The sequence below is a fragment of the Nematostella vectensis genome, chromosome 5 (genome assembly GCF_932526225.1).
Source record: "Nematostella vectensis chromosome 5, jaNemVect1.1, whole genome shotgun sequence".
Lineage (NCBI taxonomy): Eukaryota > Metazoa > Cnidaria > Anthozoa > Actiniaria > Edwardsiidae > Nematostella > Nematostella vectensis.
In genome coordinates, this window is record NC_064038.1 from 4,771,130 (window position 1) to 4,787,111 (window position 15,982).

Genomic DNA, 15,982 nt, shown 5'->3' on the forward strand with positions numbered 1-15,982 from the left:
GTTTTTTTAATATGTAGGAGCATTTCAAAACTCATAAAAAGGAATTTTAAAAATTGCGAATCACACATCCCTCCCCCCCACAGTCATAAATCTTACCAAAAATACACAAATCCAAGATGGCGTCGGTATCGAACCTCGTGGCGTGCGCTTCCAAATTTGATTCCCTCGCCAAAACTCCTGAGACGTTTTTCAAGCCCAGTGAAGATTTATCAAAAGAAACCTTACAAAGTACAAAGAGCCTCTATGACTTTTCTAGACAAAGCGACGAACATTATGCGAATTTCGCGGGATTTATATCCAGTAGAAGGTGCACCCTGAACGAACTTCTTGTCGATAATTTCGACGACGAGCAGATTTGGCAACAAATTGAACTACTAAACGAGCCAAGTTTTAGTGCTCTCAAATCCGCGTTGAAGAAAATACAGAGTGTAAAAAGTATAGATCTCACTGGAGGTGTGAGTGACAAAAAAATCACCAGCAGCAGTAATTATCAAGAAATACTATTTGAAAGTGAAGACGAGGATGATAAATTGCGAAATGATGTTAATGCACTTAGGACTATGGCCCCTGCGTCATCTTCAGATGAGGATGATAATGATGAAAGTGATAAGAAAGACCAGCAGAGAAACAGACCAGCAGAGGTCTCTTATGACATAGAGAAAAGTGATTATGACGATGACAATGGCGATGATGATAATTATGATTATGATGAAGAGGAAGAATCCAACATAAATAACAATGAATCTAAAAAAAAGTCAAAAGGGAGGCCTTCAAAAGGAGACTCCATTGTTGACGACAGATTCTTCAAGTTATCAGAAATGAATGATTTTCTTGATAAAATGGACCAGGAATACGAGAATGCCCGGGGTGGCAAAGAGAAGCCAGATGACGAAAACGACATAGATTTGTTTATGGATGTGGATGAAGATTATATTGACAGTAGTGGGGGTGATGATGATGATGACGACGATGATGATGACGATGATGACTGGGGTGATGCAATGGGGGCAGCTTCTGCAGCGGTTGGAAGGTACAGTACTGTATTTTTTGATTAACATTATAATACTTGTCAAGTATCACGAGTAGCAGTCCTTACATATAAGGATATAAAAAAGTATTTAAAGACTATTAACACATTGACCCCTCAACCGGCCTGTACTGGCTTTGGGAAGTACCCACAACCCAAAAAATTCATAAATGCAAAATAAACACAACAAGATGAAGATACTCAGGCATCAGTCTAAATAGGATAAATGGTCTTGAAGATATGCATCCAAACAAGGTGTTGTCAACTACTCTTAAGCCAAATAATAGCACAGGTTTTTTGATAAATTTCAAATCAAACAAGGAAAGAAAAGCAGAATCACCCCTCTCAATAAAACGCTCAAAATACCACACAAGGGAGAGAGATCAGCAAACACAGCTCAAGACACAAATAGATACCTTTATTCTGATCCTCCAGGTTCATTTCCATGGCCTCAAAACACAATGTCCACTCCTTGAAGGCTTGTAAAACCATGAAGATGCCTTTACGGATTGCAAAGCATTCTGGGAGATCCAGGGAAAAATTCAGGAGGGCAGGGCCAGTCAACACTCCTCTCCCCAAAGTCAGATGGTTTTTTATAAGTCTTTTCACCCCGAAGCCAAACAAATCAATTCCAGGTCATACAGACCCAGAATAGCAGTGTAAACAATTTTGGAATCAATTTGGTTTCAGAAAAGACAGCATTTAGGAGAGCTGTGGTGATTCATTAGAAAATTATTTTCTCATCCAGGCAAAGCCAAACAAGAAAAAATCATCATGAATCCACCTTTGCTTGCAAATATCCATAAGCAAAGCACTCAATTATGCCCCAGTAGACTTCATGTGTGATGAGACACTCTCCTAATATGCTCATAGCTGTATTTTTGATGAAAAATACAAGCAACCATCAACTTGTGCTGAAACGATGAGGGATTAAAAGTCAGGACCGCAAAGCACTGTTGGAAAGCTTGGATACCGCTGACTAGGTGCAACTGTGTTTGACTTTGACGGGCTGTATAAAACTCTATATAGGGGGGGAGGTATCTGTTTTCAGTCTGTTTTTTTGTAAATTCAGCTCAAAAATAGCTCAATGGGTTGAATATATAAAATATATAATTTTTGTAGAGGATCAGCTTAGAGACAAACGAAAACAGTGATGCCTTGGCAGCAGTGATGAGGAAGGGATGGGGTCTTGGAATGTAATCAACCCCCCCCCCCCCCTCCCCCCTGTGTGTTTCCCAACTAACCCCCTTGTGCAGCCTGTTCCTAAAGAAACTTGACTTCTATGTCATAAAGTGTGATCCTTAAGCAATGTAATAACTGGTTCTTCTATTTTTTTTTTATGTATAAAGGGCCTCATCCAACCTGAAAGAGAGAAAATCAAGAAAGGTCTCTGAGTTGAAGTATGCCGACTTTTTTGATCCACCAAGTGGTGAAAATACCAAGAAGCAATCCAATGTGAATGATGATGATAGAAATGGTGATGAAAGTAATGATAATGGAAGTGGTGATGACAACTTGATGTCAGAGGATGATGCAGATGATTATAAAGATCAAGAGAATGAAATGGAGGGCAGTGAGGATTCAGATACAAATAACAACAATGAAAGTGAAGGTCACCTTTCTACCCATGAGAAAAGACAAAAAAAGGTGGGTTCCTCTCAAGCACTGTCACCTTTTCCACCTTCCTAGATTAAGACTTTTCTCGGGGTTTTCTTTGCAGCTAAAACAAAAGATTCAAGAGCTAGAAAAAGAAAACCTTTCCAAGAAGCCATGGCAGATGAGTGGAGAGACCGGAAGTAAAGCACGTCCTATCAACAGTCTGCTAGAAGAGGACCTGAATTTCGACCACACTGCGGTTGCAGGTATGTATAGTTAGGTGTTATCCTTGAACCAGACTATCTTAAGTAAGATCTGGGGCTGATCTAGATTAAGGAATTCTACACGGATCTTGATGCTTCTCTTGGGGGGAGGGGGAAATAACCCAAAACACATGCTGGGGAGTCCAACAACCACCTCCAAAAATCAAACCTTATCAACTCTCATCAGCACTCAGATTTTGTTGTTAATAAAACCTTTTCCTGCCCATAGCCCCACCAATCACAGAGGAAACAACACAAAATTTGGAGGACATCATAAAACAAAGAATAAAAGATGAGGTAAGGCATATTCAGTATTGTCTTAACTCCTATGCCACTCTGCATGGCCCACCTGATACACTTTTCTAAATGATCTATCTTCTAGTTGAACTCCCATTGAAAACTCTTAATTTATATGATGTGTGCAGTGTCATTAACTTCTCCGTTAAATGCAAAATGTTTTTCTCAAGGCATGGGATGATGTTGAACGCAAAGCCAAGCCAGTCTTGCAGCCGTACGAGTACAAGAAGAAAATGCCTCTTGATCAAGAGAAAAGCAAACTGAGCCTGAGTCAAATTTATGAGCAGGAGTACTTAAAGCAGACGTCCGAACCTGTAAGTAAAGTACCTGGATACAGAATTATGACTTCATATGGGCATACCCAATGGCATACAGTTCTTTCCATTCATGGTCATAATTTTATTAACTCAGGAAAGTAAGAAGGCGGCCGAGGATGAAGAGAACCCTGCTCATGCTGAGATCAAGACCATGATGACAAAGTTATTTACCAAACTGGATGCTCTCTCAAATTTCCATTTCACACCCAAACCTGTAAGTTCCAATCTAGGTCTTTTATATCATTATCTTACTGATGACCTGTAACAACAACTGCCCAAAAGGGTGATAAACACTGACAGTTTCCTTACTTGATAACACTTTGTCACACAAATTGTGCACTATTGCATTTCTGATTTTCACTTTATTGTTCTTTTAGCTTAAGCCAGAGATCAAGATTGTGACCAACACCCCTGTTATTAACATGGAAGAGATTGCCCCTGTATCTACCAGTGATGCTATGCTTCTAGCACCAGAGGAGACTCACGAGAAAAAGCCAGAACTGAAAGGAGATAATGAGAAGACAGATACTGACAAAAAGCGTGCAAGAAGAGCCAAGAAACTCAAACAGCGAACAAAAGCGAAAGACAAAGACAGGAAGAGAAAACTTGTGGACAAGATGAAGCCTGGACTTAGGAATAAGTATGCGAAGAAAGATGCACTGGATAGGCTAGAGAAAGAAAGCAAAAGCTCAAAGAGTGTATCACTGATGCGGGAGGATGGTGATAAGAAAAGTTTAAAGTCATCTACTGCTTTCTTTTCCAAACTACAAGATGAAGTCAAACAACAAGTTAAAGCAAAAAAAGAGACTAAAGCAAGTAAGAAGAAGGTGGCCAGTACTTCTCATCTGAGGTTATGATTCACACACTAGCAAAGCTGAATTTAATACAAAATGTCTATATTATCTGTATTTTATTTGTTCAATGCAACTTCTTGTAAGCTGTAAGGACCTCATTTGCACATTTATATCTGTCTAATTACAAACAGCTGTACAATGGTCATCAGCTATTCAGCTGCCATTTAGACTGATTTACTGTAATTCACAAGATGGCTAGTAGACATGCAAATAATTAAGAAAACTTCTTATTCTCCCACTCAACTGGCAGAGCTCACATAGGGACAACCCTGCCACTCTTACTTTAAACTCCTCACTGAGGGTTGCTTTTTACAGCTTTATAGTATGTGGGGAGTGAAAACAAGTGGCCATTTACTATGTATTTTTATAAATGAAAGATCACAAAAGATGATAGCAATGTCAAAAAGAAAAACATACAAAGCTACATACATTAGACAGGAAACAGCAGTCACATGAAATTTGTTTAATATAAATGTAGATCCTTCGAACAAAATGCTATGTTATCCTTTGTACATGGTAATTTAAAATAAATTTAAAGTAACTCCTTTTTTGACTCAGAATTTCCATTCCTCTCCTGGCTTTGGGGCGTCCCTGTACTCGTCTATAGGTGTGCTGAATGCTGCATTCTTGCGAAATGGGGTGTCTTTTGTTTTCACTTGTGAAATACCCTGAAACACAGCATTTTATCAGAGAAGAATTAAAACAGAAATAAAAACTTTTTAATTCTTCAAAAAGCTATAAATTTGTTTAATTTTTTTTTCTTATTTCCAAATTTTTCTTAGAGAAGAAAACTCTCAGTTGCAAGCTCAAAGATAGAAGTTACAAAAAGGAAGTACATATCTTAGCCATGCCTACAGTAATGGTGTTTGATAACTTCCACTCGCAGAAAACGATTTCATTCTCTGTTATTGGAGTTTAAAGTCTGGCCTGATGGGTACCTCCTTTGCAAGGCCCCCCAAATGTAGATGTAGACCCCCAAATAGTGAAACGCTCGGCACAGTGGCAGCTTCTTGTTGTCTAGGTGGTCTTCCACAATATAAATGTTAAGAATAAAATAAAGCTTACATGAACTTCAGTTGACCGCTCCGACCAAAATGTCGCAGGTTGTTCTTTGCACAAGTCGTGTGGCATGGTGGGTTCCTTCACAATCGGAGTAAATTCTATTGAGACAAGTGTTGCATAACATGAATAAAATGAAGGTTGTATATATATGATGATAGTGTGACACATTTGCTTAAGCCTAAAATTTGCTTTACTAGTTTGTCAGTGTAAAGAGTTTCATGAAAATTGTAAGAACAGGTAGAAAATATTGCTGACTTTACTGCCAATGATTTGCTATACTGACTTGTCAGTATAAAAAAATACATGTCAAAGAATCTGCACTACAGTACTTACCTGCTTATAAGAACCTAGAATTTAGTCCAACCTGTTAGACTAAAAATACTAATTTAACCACTGTTAAATTTGAAACGCTTTAGGCTAACCTGGGAAAACCAAGGTTCTCGTAAGTGGGAAAGTACTGTATGAGAACCTCTTTGAGGTGGTGGGTAGAGTGTGGCTAGGACTACCTCAAGCTTTCATTGCTTCACAAAACACTAACCTTTATTGAAGTCCTTGTGAGTTACAGATTTATATTCCACTTCAGGAGGGGGTGGGTTGAATTCTTGCTGAACTTCCTCGCTCACTTGTTTCATGAGCTCTTCTCTCATCATCTGTTCTCGGACTCCGATTGTCCGAATGCCAAGGGGCTCTGGGGATCTGTAAGAGTGTCGAACTGTGGTCAGCTTTTCTGGCTCAGCCTCAAAATCTGTTGTCAAGACACCCTAAAAAGTAATAGAAAATACCATGTTTGAGTATCATGTAGTATATATTTAGCAAATACATCTCTTTTTTACATGTGTATGTCCTCTTATAGATGCACGGTTGCTTTCTTACATTACAATATAGTTTTGAGGAGCCCACGCACATGTCCTCTGATAATACATGGACCCTTGACCAATCACGGCATGTGATTGACAAGTGTCAATGTATAAACTATTTAATACAATACTTTTGGTTGCCTACTTATTTAGCCAATCATCTTTTACTAGGAATCTCGTCCTAGAAGTGCTGAAGTGGCACCAATTAAAAAAAAAACATTAATAGTCAGGGGGGGGGGGGGGGGCATTTCGCATTTGGATATTGTCCAATGGCTGAGGTAGTGGGGTATTTTGTTTAAGGGGATTGTATTTATTTAAAAAAACACATTTATCCTTTGGTGCATCTCTTTGACAATTACAGTATTCTGATAAGTAAGTTAAAATAGATAAATGACATCTCACCCGATGACCAAATTTGTGGAGTTGTGGAATACTGACGGATGGGTCCTCAAACGGTGCAGATTGCCTCTGAAAAGGTAGACAGAATTATGATGATATAGAACATAAGTAAAGAGAAATGCCAGTAAGTACTTAAGCTATAAGTAGACAACAAACTCTCTAAAACTCACAATCCATGTTGATCATATCAAAATACCTACCTCTTCTACCCAATTATCCAGTAATGTTTTTCCTCCGTTATTGCTATGCCTTATAATACTAACTGTGTCCGACATTTTCTTTTATAATTTCTTAAATAACCCGCCGGAGCAAACAACAAATTCCGAAAAAAATACAGCGAACTGATTCTGATGAATGGTTCTGAAAAGTTGTATTGGAACCTAGTCCCTATTGCTATGCCAACCAGACGCGGTAAATAGTACATAAAGTCCCCGGATCTAGGTTATTTTGGATGCCCGTATGTGATTTAGCAATACCCGGATGTTCAAGATAAATATTGTAATTTTCAAGATGGCTGCTACTGAAAGCGAATCACCTCCCGTAGAAGACATCTCCTCCCTTGCTAAGGAAGCTGAACAACTCAAACTACGAATTGCAGAAGAGAAAAACAAATATCACGACCAAGAATGTAAGAGCATTGAAACTTTGTGATTATTTCGAAATTTGGGTGGAGAGTTTGAAAGAAGGGTTCGCAAATGACAACGGGAGAATGATTTGTTGAAGTGGCAATTTGCATCCTAGCCTACTTTCGTAGCTTGGATAATAAATTTAATAAGCGCTAGACTCATTTCGCAGTAAAGCAAGTACAAATTCATGCCATTGTAAAAATCAGATTAGCTCTGGTTTGACGGAATGTCTCGGATGGGTTCCCTGTGCCATGCGGAAATACTACCGCACTGCACTTTTGACTGGAAAGAGAATTTCATTTATAATTTTACAAAGAAAGAAATTGTCGTGCCTCTTTTTGCATAATTAATTATCTATGTATATCGGACAAAGAAATAGCAGACGTTATAAAGGCATTTATGTGAGCAAAAGAGCTTTTAAGCTTTTAAAAAATTGAAAGTCAAATTTAGCTCAAACTAGAAGCGCAAGTAGTAAACATGGCTACACTCATTGACGACATGCTTGTCTAATAAAATTAAGCTATATCATGGTCAAATGAGAAGTGTTGCGTTGTATGGTTAAGGTTGCAGTCAACCTTCACAACTTTGTGTCGTGCTGAAATAGATGTTTGCACCAGATTTTTTGTAATATCAGACAACTTTCATTTTCAGATAGGTAACTGTTTTGGCTGTGACCATTTTTTAATCTGCCCTCTTAAGCTAGTAGCCACAAGATTCTCTATAGAATTAATATAGATGGATTACAGCATTTCTATTTCCTTAATCAAACAGTGAAAGATGTCTCCAGGAAGTTAGAGAGTTTACAAGGATGCCACATGAAGGTGCGGCGTATCCTTAAAGGCCATCAAGGCAAAGTGTTGAGTATGGACTGGTCTGGTGATTGCCGCCACCTTGTCAGTAGTTCACAGGTACAGTGTTGCATGAGAAATTTTTATTTTGGTTCTAGTAAAATGTGCTTTGTCCATATTTAATGATTGCCCTCATTAACACCAAATACAAAGCGTGAAAACTGTTCTTTATGAGTACTAGGTGTTCTCAGGGTTGGGTTATATGATGTATTTTGTATTGTTGACTGTGTGGGAGTCTACTACTGTTAGAAGCTGTTTTAATTCTGCCGTAATAATCATTGTGTTTTATGCCAGGATGGTAAAGTCATAGTCTGGGATGCCTTCACTACTAACAAGGTTAGAGAATTGATTATCTGGTATACCTAGTAGTGTTCATGGTGTGAATATATAAGAAAAACTGTAGCTATGTTGATAACACATAAGCCAGGTGCGAACACACGGGTGAGCACTCATCCCCTTGGCTGGGAAAAATTAAGTCATTTTTCACTTAAGTGTTGTCAAATACTATCCTTTTTCCTTAGATACCTATGATTGTGCCCCCCCAAGCAAATGTTTTCCAGATGGTGTGGTTCCTGTGGAATATTGAGCACAAAGGTCTTGAAGCCTTTTGTAATGATTATTTTTTAATGACTTTGTTATCTCTTTGCAGGAACATGCAATCTCTATGCCAACAACCTGGGTGATGTCTTGTGCATATTCCCCAACTGGGAACCTTGTAGCTTGTGGGTAAGAATTTCTGTCCTTTCATTAGTAAATTAAAATTTTTAAAATATATTGAACAAATTTTGATTTTCCACAGATAGGGCATTTATACACAAATCATTAAGAACAAAAAGCATCTTGATCTCCCTGGTTTTTAGAGATATACCTAGAACATGGTACAATACTCTATATATGTGTTTTATTGCTCCACTTGAAGTCCTGGATCATAGATTTAATCATATTGCCTCCAATCTGCCTCGCTCCCACCCCTTCCCACCCCAATTGGGTGGATCCAGGGGTAGTGGATTTTACTAGAATTATCAAACGATACAGTAAATGTATTGCAAAATTTCATGGATAGGGGGAGGGGTCAACCCCTCTCTGTATCCCCCTTACAGTAAGCCCACCCCTGCTTTACAATGATAAGACTTACTTACTCTGCATTGAAATGTCTGTTTATGTTTTAGGGGTCTAGATAACAAATGTTCAGTATTCAAGTTGAGTTATGAAGATGACCACAATGCCAGGAAACACACTGTTGCCATGCACACCAGCTACATGTCTTGCTGCGTCTTTGCTAACTCTGACCATCAGGTATTATAGAAAAATGGTCTCTTCCTAAAGCCCTTGTACATAGAACCATCATAATGGAGGTTGATTTTTTTGGAGTTCATGCATTAAAGCCGCATTGTCACCAGTTTACTTCCAGTTGATTATGTAACAATCTTTGATGAATTTTAACGGAAAACGAGAAAAATATTGCAAAATATTGAAAGCAGTGTGTCTATTGGAAGTTTCTTTGAGGATGATATTGATAATTTAGAGTAGAGGGCCTGTTAAATATATTGGATTCTAATAGATTCTTTTGTCTTTTAACGGTTGAGGTTTCCACTGGAAGTAAAGTGGTGACAATGAGGCTTTAATGCATGTCACCAGCTACTTGTTCTGGTAGTGTTTAGTAATGATAGTCAGATCAAAGGAGAGTTTCCAATGTCCTTGAAGAAAGGAAAACAGGCTTTCATGATGTGTGTACCAGAAAAAAATCACCTTGCAGGGGCAGCGGAGCGGTCCTATAATTGAGGGGGCGAAAGTTGGGGGGGGGGGGGGGGGTATGAACCCAGGGGATAACCTAGGTTTTTATGCATGGGATTTTAAGCTGTTCAACAAATTTGTCTTTGGTTGCATATGTACCGCTTGAAACCCGTTGTTTAAAAAACGTTCATATATAAAGAAACATCCACTGAGAAAAGTTGGGGGCGCTGTCCCCCCCCCCCCCAATTTCAAGAGTGGTGGATGGCTCCCCCCTGCCCCTCCCCTTCCGCTGCCCCTGCCTTATAGGAACTTTGTCAGGTGGCAAAAACAACTAAAAGGTTTTTAAATTTGGTACCAATACCAAAGAGTTCTGTGATTTTTTTTTTTTCAACCAGCAGTTTACTACATTCCAACTTAATATTCTTTGAAGAAATCATACGATGGTATGATTTCTTCAAAGAATATTTATTGGAACTGGGTCAGGATAATTCTATAAAGAAAGTATAATTAGCCAACTATTCCACTTACCACTCAGAGGGAATGGCTGTAGGTAGGGTGGGTACAAGCTGAAGGTCAAATGAAAATAACAACTTTATGTTAATGCCATGTGATTGTTTCAGATCCTTACCGGCAGTGGTGATTCCACTTGTAGTCTGTGGGATGTCGAGTCCAGCCAGATGATACAGAGTTTCCATGGTCACACAGCAGACGTCATGAGGTGGGATGATTTCAAGGCAACTCAAAGTGACATACATAGTGTGTCTCAATAGTTAGGGCTATGAGAAGTGATGAGCACATCTTGAAGATTCCTTAAAAAACACTGTTGTCATTCTTTAAACCTACAACATAAATTTTCCACTTTTTCTTGCGCATTGTTTTAGACGTTGACTTTAATTATGATGACTAAGATGTTGATAACATTTGTGTGGCTGTTGTGATAATGGTTGTTCCTCTTTGCTTTTCAGTGTCGATTTATCACCCATTGAAGGAGGTCACATTTTCATCTCAGGGGTAAATGGCAGTTAACAGATTTTATGATGAAGCAATGAAAATTAAATACCACTTTGATACACTTGTGTGCAGTTTTAAAGCAGTTCTATTATTCCCTCGTTCTGTAACTTGAACATGTAGTTCTTTATACTGTAGTGGCTTCTGTAAGCTTTAAAGAGTGATAACACATTTTTTTGCCTATAGGGCTGTGATAGAGCAGCGCTTATCTGGGACATCAGAACAGGGCGTATCGTCAACTCCTTCGCTTCCCATTCAGCAGATATTAATGGAGTCAAGTAAGTTGAATCGTTGGTCAGTTTTGTGGTAAAGTGGTAGAGACAATGTTGAAAAACAAAATAACGTCAAGTAAAAGTTCAGCATCTTTTTATTCTTTATTTTCTTATTCTTACCTTTTTTATTTCTACTTATTAATTTTTCCATCAACATTACATATTTCAGGTTTTTTCCTAGTGGCGATTCGTTTGGCACGGCTTGTGACGATGGCAAAGTAGGTGCTTTTTTTTTTTATTCTTTTTTTTTTCAAACACGGTTGCCTGAGGCCCAGGAATCAAGATTAAACTAATCTAATATGCTATACACTGCATAAGATTCTCCTTTCTATCAAACCATTACCTGCACACAGGCATTTACTTCTGTTAGCCATGCCATTTCTTGTCGCTTGACAAAGCGAGAAAGTGGGAGTGGAAAAAATAACAGTTCAAGGCGACTTAAATGGCGATACATGTCGCCTTCATGTCTGCTAGTTCAGCCACCCAGAGAGACATGGTAGCGTGCGCCAAGAAATGTTTCTCGGATAGTTGAGAAACATTTTCGTGTCGCGCCCTACAAAATTTATCTCGCGCTACTACATGTTTTTGGTAGTGGCTTAAAGAAACATTTAAGAGACATGTTGCCTAGTTTAGCCAGGCCAAAGGAAAAAGAAAATAAGCATGGTTTGAAACTTTTTTTTAGATTTCCACTACGTGAGGTCACGCGCGCTATTAGAGTGTTATATTATTTCGAGCAATTTGAATCACCATCGAGTTTGTGATGAGATAGACAGAAACTCACATTGTAATGAATCTGTCTCGCTTGTCTCACATACGAACTGAGATGAAGTGATTGCGAAACTTGAGTTTCCTGCTGCCATTTCGCTCATAAACTTACCCCTTTTCCTCATGTTTCGGGAGTGGATACTATCTCGAAATAGCGAACCAACCAGAGCACGCTCTCGTATGAGGTTCCTGTAAAGTGTTATACTGCTAAGAATACATAGATCCGAATGTTTTAGGCAAATGCGATGCAAAAATCTGTAGCGAACTTAGTCTTCCCTCAACCACTGCGAAAACCAATCCGACGAAAAAAAAAACGGCTCACGTCTATTTCTTTTAGTATACAATGACAAAAAAATGATTTTTACAAAAAAAAAAAACACCTTCTCAAGCAAGATGTGACTAAAATTCATTTCTTAAATTCGAGGTTATAATATTCAAAGGTTAGCGTTTTATTTTGTAGGTATGCACTTTTCCCATTTGTGAGGTTTTGTGGGCTGGTCGCCTAGAGATATCATTTTTTTATATCTATAAATAAATTTAAAAAAAAAACAAGTTAATGTAAAAAAAATAACTCTTTCCTATTTCATTGCCTGTGTAGTGCCGACTATTTGATCTCCGCGCGGACCATCAACTTGCAGAATATCACAAGGATCATCTGATCTTTGGCGTCGCTTCGTTAGATTTCTCCGTCAGCGGTTGGTACACACTTTAGTTTGTAAAGTTAGTCCAATTCATATGTCACACTCCTGCGGTGCCGAATCCAATTGTTTGGATTGGCACATAAACAGTACAACGTCTGAATCAAGCGAGGCTGCACCAGTTGTGTTCCACTGCAAAATACACAACAACGTTTTATTTTGTTCAAAAGAAACTCCGCATCAGGTCAAATTTTACTACTCACAACCTTATTATGTACGACGTCTGAATCAGCGTTCCCTGCTAGCAGAGGCCTCTTTTCTCTGTATTTCGTCGGGCTGGAGTTCGCGAAATACAGAAAAAAGAGGCCTCTGCTAGCAGGGAAGAATCAGCGTTGAACCCAATGTATTTGTGTCGATACAAATAGACAATTAGATTCGGCATGACAAGAGCGCGACGTGTGAATCGGGCCTTATTCAGTTATCACTTCTGAAGCTGTACTGGTCCCAGAGTCTCGCCTAGCCCCTAGTTGTTGACAAGCTAAGCCCAGTGCTGGGGTCATGTACAGTAGAAGCTATCAGAAGATTTCCCCTCATTGGATTGATTAATTTGATTGCACCACAGACAAAACAATGGGCAACAAAACAATAGAACGCGAATACAATAGGACAATGAGGTCATCCACAGCCAATCCTGTTAGGATTCTGCAACTCTTTTGTGCTGAGATACCTGTGTTGGAGGCTCTAGGAACAACCGATACTCGTGAAAAAATGATTTTTAATATGCTATTGATCCCACACATTTTTCCCACAGGACGTTTGTTATTTGCTGGATATCATGACTACACAATTAACGTATGGGACACACTGAAGGTAATCGTCAATTCACAAAATATCCCTCTTGTTTGTGGTTGTACTCTGTCTGCTGTTCTCTGCTGTCTGAATCCAAGGCAGTAAAAGTGAACATTAATGAAATGCTTTTTGTGTTGTTAATAGTGATTTGGATGGAATCGGTTCATTTCGAATAAATCTGCCTACTTTCCAGGTCGAGCGTCTAGCCGTCTACTATGGACATGACAACCGCATAAGCTGCCTTAAGGTCTCTCCAGATGGAACGGGTATTTGTACAGGAAGTTGGGATAACACACTCAGGGTAAGATAGACCTATCTCTCCCCAGATGGAACGGGTATTTGTAGAGTGCTTCGATAACACGCTCAGGGTAAGATAGACTTAAGTCTCCCCAGATGGAACTGGTATTTGTACAGAAAGCTGAGATAACACACTCAGGGTAAGATACACTTAAGTCTCCCGAGATGGAACGGGTATTTGTAGAGTGCTTCGATAACACGCTCAGGGTAAGATAGACTTAAGTCTCCCCAGATGGAACTGGTATTTGTACAGGAAGCTGAGATAACACACTCAGGGTAAGATACACTTAAGTCTCCCAGATGGAACGGGTATTTGTACAGGAAGCTGGGATAACACAATTGGTGTTTGTGTGCTTCTAGTACGATTGATCTGAAGTGCGTATTGCGCGAGATGCAAGTTTGTTTGGCCTTTAGGCGCTGCGTTCTTTCTTTAGAGTCACCTCAAGCCTAGAAGTTTAATGCTAACATACCCATGTATGTATTTTCTTTGTTTCAGATATGGGCATAGTTCGACACTAGACGGTTTAAATTCCTCGCACATGAAGATACTTGTTTTATATATTTTACCCTAGACAGGACCAAACCCAAATCCCACAATGAACAGAGTAGATTTTTTAAAGTGTTCGCCTTAATAGTATGTTAGGATACAGGGCGATGGTAATGTAAGTATGGATGCTGGAAATACTTCTCTCTCACTCACAGAAAGTAGTCATACAGGGCCACCCGTACCCTCCTGCACAGAGCTTTCTATGTCGCTCGTTTCCTGGAAAACTCTGCGAAGAAATGAAGGGGCAGCCGCAAAGAACTTTGAAATCAGAATATCTTGACGTTCTGTCAAACCATCGACCCCATCATCCCCTGCGCCAAGCTCCTGGTCCTCTATTAAAGGGTCTACTCTTGTGTCAAGCAACAAGGATTCTTCCAAAAATAGCATCCAATAGGGCTTTTTATTTTTTTTGAAAAAAAACAACAAAACAAAACAAAACAAAAGAAAACATCGTGGGAAAAGTAATTGTTTTACAAATGGATGATTTGTGTTTATGAAACACTCTAAGCTCAGTGTATTAGATAAACTCAGCCAGTTATTAGATATCATTCACTTTAATAGTTTCCAAGTCTTATTCGAGCAACTACAGTATTTAAGCCATTTGCAAGATGCTCAAGGTTGCGAACACGCGACATCTCTTTGCGAAATCTTCCTCCGGGCGTATGATTCTATTCTTTTCTTATTATATGAAATTGCTACGAAAAGGCCAGAAGAAGATCAATATATTCTCCTTTTTTTTCATCCGTGCACCATTGCATGCGCTTTCGGCTTTAAGGCCAGGTTACTCGATCGAGGCAATTTTTGTTGCATTGCGAGTTGCGATGGCAACGTCCTCTTTTTCTAACTTGCACTGCATTTTTATTGCGTTACAAGTTAAGTATTTTTCGTAACATTTGGAATAAGTTTCTGCTACCTGCAATTTTTATTTGTCATTATTGCATTGCAACTCGTAGGAAAAAGATGCCTAGTGTAACAATATTTTACAAGTAATTGCGTATTCTGAATTTGTCTCTATATTTTAAATTTTACATTTTCTCATTTCGATTCTACTTCTATGCTATCTCATACTTTGTCACGATTATACTATACGATTTATTATTATTATTATCAACTAAATTATGAATTATAAAGGATATCATGCAAGATGTAAATGATTGTGATTATCATTCATTGAAAGAAAAATATAAATTATTGTATGTTTTGATAAATAAAAGGATCTTGAAAACATCTATGTAGCCATGTAACAAATGAGCCCCGTATTGCTCGCCTATGAAACTACCATGCACACTTGTATATCTCGGTATATCTCGTCTTTGAAACTTCTCGTCTTTGAAATTTCTCGTGCCCAACTATTTTTCATTTTCATCTCTAGTAGTTCTATTTGAACGATCTGTTCAAATATACGATCTGCTCCGTTGGCTAACCGATATATTGTATACACATTATATTTAGTGCCACTGCTAGAATCATATGCAGGGTGAAAAAAATGTCAAAGCAACTTGGCGTGCGCTCGTGGGCCGCAAGCCAAACCTAGCGAAACATGTATGCAGCCCAAAAATGAACTAGTGGTGAGCCACCCAAACTAAAATAATATATAGATTTAGGCACTGCCTAAAGGCGGAGCCGCCATGCAATCAATTTAAGCCATATTATAATACCTATATATTATGTATATATGTAATGTGTGAGTGAAGCCGTTCATAGAATAGTGCTTGATGCACAGGTG

General features: G+C 38.7%; 3 protein-coding genes across 3 annotated transcripts; 2 read left to right on the forward strand and 1 right to left on the reverse strand.

The window, feature by feature from the left end:
• The first annotated feature begins 88 nt into the window (after nucleotides 1–88).
• LOC5509164 (U3 small nucleolar ribonucleoprotein protein MPP10) lies at nucleotides 89–4,900 on the forward strand. Its single transcript, XM_001629643.3, has 7 exons — nucleotides 89–1,030; nucleotides 2,377–2,674; nucleotides 2,748–2,889; nucleotides 3,116–3,183; nucleotides 3,354–3,497; nucleotides 3,595–3,714; nucleotides 3,878–4,900. The coding sequence occupies exons 1-7, from the start codon at nucleotides 117–119 to the stop codon at nucleotides 4,355–4,357; spliced, it is 2,166 nt and encodes a 721-aa protein (XP_001629693.2). The 5' UTR covers nucleotides 89–116; the 3' UTR covers nucleotides 4,358–4,900.
• Nucleotides 4,394–7,059, reverse strand: LOC5509160 (sperm-associated antigen 8). The gene is made up of 5 exons (XM_001629664.3): nucleotides 6,873–7,059; nucleotides 6,676–6,741; nucleotides 5,955–6,177; nucleotides 5,420–5,514; nucleotides 4,394–5,022 (listed from the first exon to the last, which is right to left on the reverse strand). The coding sequence occupies exons 1-5, from the start codon at nucleotides 6,945–6,947 to the stop codon at nucleotides 4,909–4,911; spliced, it is 573 nt and encodes a 190-aa protein (XP_001629714.1). The 5' UTR covers nucleotides 6,948–7,059; the 3' UTR covers nucleotides 4,394–4,908.
• An 87-nt stretch (nucleotides 7,060–7,146) lies between these two features.
• Nucleotides 7,147–15,483, forward strand: LOC5509146 (guanine nucleotide-binding protein subunit beta-5a). The gene is made up of 13 exons (XM_001629644.3): nucleotides 7,147–7,300; nucleotides 8,070–8,206; nucleotides 8,441–8,482; nucleotides 8,796–8,872; nucleotides 9,316–9,442; nucleotides 10,501–10,598; nucleotides 10,846–10,891; nucleotides 11,075–11,166; nucleotides 11,330–11,378; nucleotides 12,524–12,620; nucleotides 13,375–13,433; nucleotides 13,606–13,713; nucleotides 14,206–15,483. Exons 1-13 carry the CDS (start codon nucleotides 7,153–7,155, stop codon nucleotides 14,215–14,217), a joined length of 1,092 nt encoding a protein of 363 aa, XP_001629694.2. The 5' UTR covers nucleotides 7,147–7,152; the 3' UTR covers nucleotides 14,218–15,483.
• Nucleotides 15,484–15,982: the final 499 nt, after the last annotated feature.

Bases quoted from the DNA above. Each gene is read 5' to 3' on its own strand.
- LOC5509164 (XM_001629643.3), top strand. From the start codon at position 117: ATGGCGTCGGTATCGAACCTCGTGGCGTGCGCTTCCAAATTTGATTCC. The intron at 3,184-3,353 runs GTAAGGCATATT...GTTTTTCTCAAG, and splicing joins AACAAAGAATAAAAGATGAG to GCATGGGATGATGTTGAACG. The intron at 3,715-3,877 runs GTAAGTTCCAAT...TTGTTCTTTTAG, and splicing joins TCCATTTCACACCCAAACCT to CTTAAGCCAGAGATCAAGAT.
- LOC5509160 (XM_001629664.3), bottom strand. From the start codon at position 6,947: ATGTCGGACACAGTTAGTATTATAAGGCATAGCAATAACGGAGGAAAA. The intron at 6,742-6,872 runs GTAGGTATTTTG...CTACCTTTTCAG, and splicing joins TGGATAATTGGGTAGAAGAG to AGGCAATCTGCACCGTTTGA. The intron at 5,515-5,954 runs GTTAGTGTTTTG...TTGTCTCAATAG, and splicing joins TCACAAGGACTTCAATAAAG to AATTTACTCCGATTGTGAAG.
- LOC5509146 (XM_001629644.3), top strand. From the start codon at position 7,153: ATGTTCAAGATAAATATTGTAATTTTCAAGATGGCTGCTACTGAAAGC. The intron at 8,207-8,440 runs GTACAGTGTTGC...GTTTTATGCCAG, and splicing joins ACCTTGTCAGTAGTTCACAG to GATGGTAAAGTCATAGTCTG. The intron at 8,483-8,795 runs GTTAGAGAATTG...ATCTCTTTGCAG, and splicing joins ATGCCTTCACTACTAACAAG to GAACATGCAATCTCTATGCC.